The sequence below is a fragment of the Nanorana parkeri genome, unplaced genomic scaffold (assembly GCF_000935625.1).
Source record: "Nanorana parkeri isolate BGI_ZX_2015 unplaced genomic scaffold, ASM93562v1 scaffold920, whole genome shotgun sequence".
NCBI classification, from domain to species: domain Eukaryota; kingdom Metazoa; phylum Chordata; class Amphibia; order Anura; family Dicroglossidae; genus Nanorana; species Nanorana parkeri.
In genome coordinates this window covers 580,441-585,258 of record NW_017307188.1, presented here as the reverse complement: position 1 = coordinate 585,258, position 4,818 = coordinate 580,441, and the positions used below count along the sequence as shown (strand labels likewise).

General features: G+C 47.0%; 1 protein-coding gene across 2 annotated transcripts in view; it reads right to left on the bottom strand.

The window, feature by feature from the left end:
- Positions 1 to 4,060: 4,060 nt before the first annotated feature.
- Positions 4,061 to 4,818, bottom strand: part of STX10 (syntaxin 10) — a 15,474-nt gene continuing 14,716 nt past the window's right edge. Inside the window, exon 8 of one of the 2 annotated variants that reach the window (XM_018566129.1) lies at positions 4,061 to 4,288. In XM_018566129.1, coding sequence (XP_018421631.1) covers positions 4,206 to 4,288 — 83 coding nt within the window. In that variant the 3' untranslated portion in view covers positions 4,061 to 4,205. The remainder of the gene's footprint in view (positions 4,289 to 4,818) is intronic. The other variant, XM_018566130.1, reaches the window with a different exon arrangement.

Genomic DNA, 4,818 nt, shown 5'->3' with positions numbered 1-4,818 from the left:
ACCGGTGAGAGGGGTTTTCTTTTTGTTTTTATATCAGTTTATTTTTTAAACTGTAGAAAAAAAATGTAAAAAAAAACTGAATCCACGTTTCTTTCCGCCATAACGGACGTTTCACTTGATTGCACACTTTTTTTTGATCAGCGCAAACGCTTGATACGAGCGCCGCACACCACCCCTCATTGCCACTCGCGCAGTGGGCAGGGGGGAGTTTCTGTGGGCTCTAAAATGCTCCCCTTTCTATGTCTCCTTCCTCTCTGCTCTTTTAAGTGCCAAGATATCGCTGTGTGTTCCCTTAACTGTGAGACAGAAGAATTGCACATAATGGAGTAAAAAATTCCGAAGACAGATATTAATAAACGTTTTTAACAAAACTGAAAAAACAAAATGTGTGCGTGTTTTATTTGATCTCATTTAATCTGGTGTTATCGGAGGGCGCAATGCGCACAAATGAGGGAACAAATCAATATTCAACATTGGGGGGAATTTATCAAAACTGGAGCAATTGCCCATGGCAACCAATCAGCAGTCCTTTCTTTCATTTTCAAATCTTAACTGAACAAACTAAAGATAGAAGCTGATTGGTTGCCATAGGCAACTGCTCCAGATTTTGTCTGCTCCAGTTTTGATAAATTCCCCCCATTGAGGGGAATTTATCAAAACTGGAGCAGTTGCCCATGGCAACCAATTAGCTTCTCTCAGTCTGAGGCGTGGTGTCACCCGGAGCGGGTATTGTGAGTACTTCAGACGCTGTTACCTGCCGGTCGCCATCTTTGTGATGGACACTGGTAAGAGAGAGGGGGGGGACGTTGACCTGGCGGTATAAGGTATGCTGCCAGGTCCCTTCCTCCTGCAACTGTCGGGCTCTCGGTCCATGACCAACTCCCCGACTTTCCAGAGGGAGTGACACCTAGATGACTGCCAGTCATTTTGGTGTCACCGGGGTGTGTGGGCCACACCCCCTTTGTTACGCTACTGCTGTATCCTATCATATGCAGGCACTGTTCAGCAACGCCATTCTATCCAAAAAGCCGGCAGGGAAGATTCCTCCATCCACCCTATTAAGCGTGTGTGTGGCTACCCTAAGGCACTGCTGCCTCTGACTTCTAGGGGTTGATTTACTAACCTTATAAACACGCCACGAACATGTATACACCTCTGTAGTGTGTTCCCTCCCAGCATGATCTATTGGTGGAATCTAGACACCTTTGTAGTGTGTACACACCCAGCAGGTGTGTTGTGCAAAGCCAAGCATGAATTGCAAGGTGATGTTGTGTAAATTAGCTCTATGTTGTGTTGCTTGCGTTGATGAATGCAGGAATGTAAATGCATGAGCTAACCATTTTTGTCTAAACTGTGAAGCAGCATTATATATGCATCATGTGCATGATTTTTCCATATATGGCATTAGTGGAAACATGCTTTTAGAGACTGTTTGGTTGATAAATACATTTTGCTGTGTAAAAATCACATGCACCTAGTGCGTGCATGTGTTTTAGGTTAGTAAATCACCCCCCTAGTCTCACAAGACTTGGTGGTGCCATTACCGTGCTCATGATTCCACTTGCTAATGGCCTTTAGGTGAGGAAGAAAAGCCCTGCCTCTACCAAGATGGCCACCTCCACACAGAAACACTGTGCAGTATAAGGAAGGTTAACTCAGAAATGGGGAAAGATGGGTAGCAGGTAGATCACTGGCGATAGTGTTGACGAGTCTCTGCTTGCCTTTGTTTATACATCGCTTGTATTATAAACAATTGGCATTTTTTATTCATTGATGGAAGGTTTTTCTCAGGGTGTGTTTCCCAATGGTGACAACAGTGGACCAGGCCTGGGTGACTTGTGCTAAAATGTCCACATGTAATCTCCATCAGAAGCCTGGGTGGCAACACAGGAGCACAACTAGGAGTGAGGGATGGAGTGTTGTCACCGTATGACATGAAACAAGGACCATCATGGCAGAATCACCAGGTATTACTTTAATGAAACCTGCAAATTTAGCTACACTGAGAGTGTCCTTTGAAATTACATTAAAGATGAAGTTTAGTTGATTTGGGTTACACAGGACCGGAATCATAACTCCCCTTTAATGAAATGTCCCCCCCCCCCCCTCACTGATTCTGGATCCTCTTCTCAGCGACGGGTTGATTGTCTCTGCTGTAATAGTGAAGGAATGTGCTTGCCCTCCCCTTCCAGTCACAGAATTCCTGGCATTCTTTTCAGAGAGTGGCAAAGCAATGGTGTGAATGGAGGAGGGGCAGATGAAGGACAGTATCCCCTCCTAGCACGCTGATCATACCATAAATGACCCAGAATGGAGGGGCTAGTCCAGGGGTGGGGAACCTCTGGCCCACAAGCTGTAGTGAAACTACAAATCCTTTGAAACATTGCAAAATTCCCACAGCCACGACTCCCAGAGACAGATGCATCATAGGATTTGTAGTTTCCCCACAGCAGGAGGTTGCCCACCCCTGGTCTAGTCCAAGAGTGGGTAACTCCAACCCTCCAGTTGTTGTGGAACTACAAGACCCATGAGGCATGACTCCCAGAAACAGAGGTATGATGGGGTTCACAGCTGGCGGGCCGGAGTTGCCTGCCTCTGGTCTAGTCTGATATGGAAAGGAGGCGTGTAATCTTCGGTTGCCCCCAAAGGATAAAAAGCTGCCACTAGCCGTAGAGCCCTGTCGCACCATGTCCGGACCAGATCTGCACACGGTTCTGCAAACGTGGTGCAGTGCGTTTGTAGCACATTTGTCAAGCAAAACAAATGGACTACTGAACGCCCGACAGTATCAGGAGAGAGGAGGGGACCCGGCGGCATACCTTATCTCACCGGGTGGCTGTCTCCTCCTCTCTCTGCCGGCATCCATCACCAAGATGGCCACTGGCAGGTATCGGAATACTGCCGCGCATGCGCGGTGACGTCGGGCCGCCCCTGCCTTAATCTTCTTGCCCCTGCCTTCATATTTATAGGTGCTCCCACAAAGCCATAAATCAGACATTTTACAGTGATCCTAAACCCCAAAAACAAAACTATAAACATATTGCAGTTTACCAGCCCATAGATGTGGTGGCTGCATTAGTTTTCTTTTTCAGACATTTTCACCTGGTCACCCTGCAAATACCACACTTCCTGTCTCTTTGCAGCTACGCTGCCCTCTCCATTGTATCTATTCATCATAGGATTTGTAGTTTCCCCACAGCAGGAGGTTGCCCACCCCTGGTCTAGTCCAAGAGTGGGTAACTCCAACCCTCCAGTTGTTGTGGAACTACAAGACCCATGAGGCATGACTCCCAGAAACAGAGGTATGATGGGGTTCACAGCTGGCGGGCCGGAGTTGCCTGCCTCTGGTCTAGTCTGATATGGAAAGGAGGCGTGTAATCTTCGGTTGCCCCCAAAGGATAAAAAGCTGCCACTAGCCGTAGAGCCCTGTCGCACCATGTCCGGACCAGATCTGCACACGGTTCTGCAAACGTGGTGCAGTGCGTTTGTAGCACATTTGTCAAGCAAAACAAATGGACTACTGAACGCCCGACAGTATCAGGAGAGAGGAGGGGACCCGGCGGCATACCTTATCTCACCGGGTGGCTGTCTCCTCCTCTCTCTGCCGGCATCCATCACCAAGATGGCCACTGGCAGGTATCGGAATACTGCCGCGCATGCGCGGTGACGTCGGGCCGCCCCTGCCTTAATCTTCTTGCCCCTGCCTTCATATTTTATAGGTGCTCCCACAAAGCCATAAATCAGACATTTTACAGTGATCCTAAACCCCAAAAACAAAACTATAAACATATTGCAGTTTACCAGCCCATAGATGTGGTGGCTGCATTAGTTTTCTTTTTCAGACATTTTCACCTGGTCACCCTGCAAATACCACACTTCCTGTCTCTTTGCAGCTACGCTGACATCTCCATTGTATCTATGGAAGGAGCCATGGTTGGACTTCTATCATCTCCGCCTTTACACGGCCGATGATGGATCTTTTCTGCTCATAGGAAGTTCCAAGATATCGATATTAAAGCCACACAGACTGGACACCGTTTCTCAGTTTAAAAAAAATATATATTTTATTCATTACTGTGTATGTCTGCAGATATGTGGCAGTGCTGCGGTAGTCTCTCACATGGAGTTCCTGTCCAATGGGAAGCAAAATGACCTGTAATAACCATATGTAACTTGTAAACTCCATACACAGGGCCGGCTGGAGTCTATGTGTTATGTGAAAACAGCACGATAAGTAAAATAAGGAGAGCAACCACTAAAACGATGATCGCACACCACTGCCGCCGGTCTGCAAGAGAGGAAAAAAAGTCTGATTATTGATAATTAATCCCCTAAACATGTATTCACCTCATCTAAAGGGCAGCTCATTTACTAGAGACCATAGACATCACTGAGATCCTTCATATTCATGAGAACACAGCCCGTCCATTCTCTAGAGACCAGTGACATCACTGAGATCCTTCATATTTATGAGAACACAGCCCGTCCATTCACTAGACACCAGTGATATCACTGAGATCCTTCAGATTCATGAGAACACAGCCCGTCCATTCACTAGAGACCAGTGACATCACTGAGATCCTTCATATTCATGAGAACACAGCCCGTCCATTCACTAGAGACCGGTGACATCACTGAGATCCTTCATATTCATGAGAACACAGCCCGTCCATTCACTAGAGACCGGTGACATCACTGAGATCCTTCATATTCATGAGAACACAGCCCGTCCATTCACTAGAGACCGGTGACATCACTGAGATCCTTCATATTCATGAGAACACAGCCCGTCCATTCACTAGAGACCAGTGACATCAC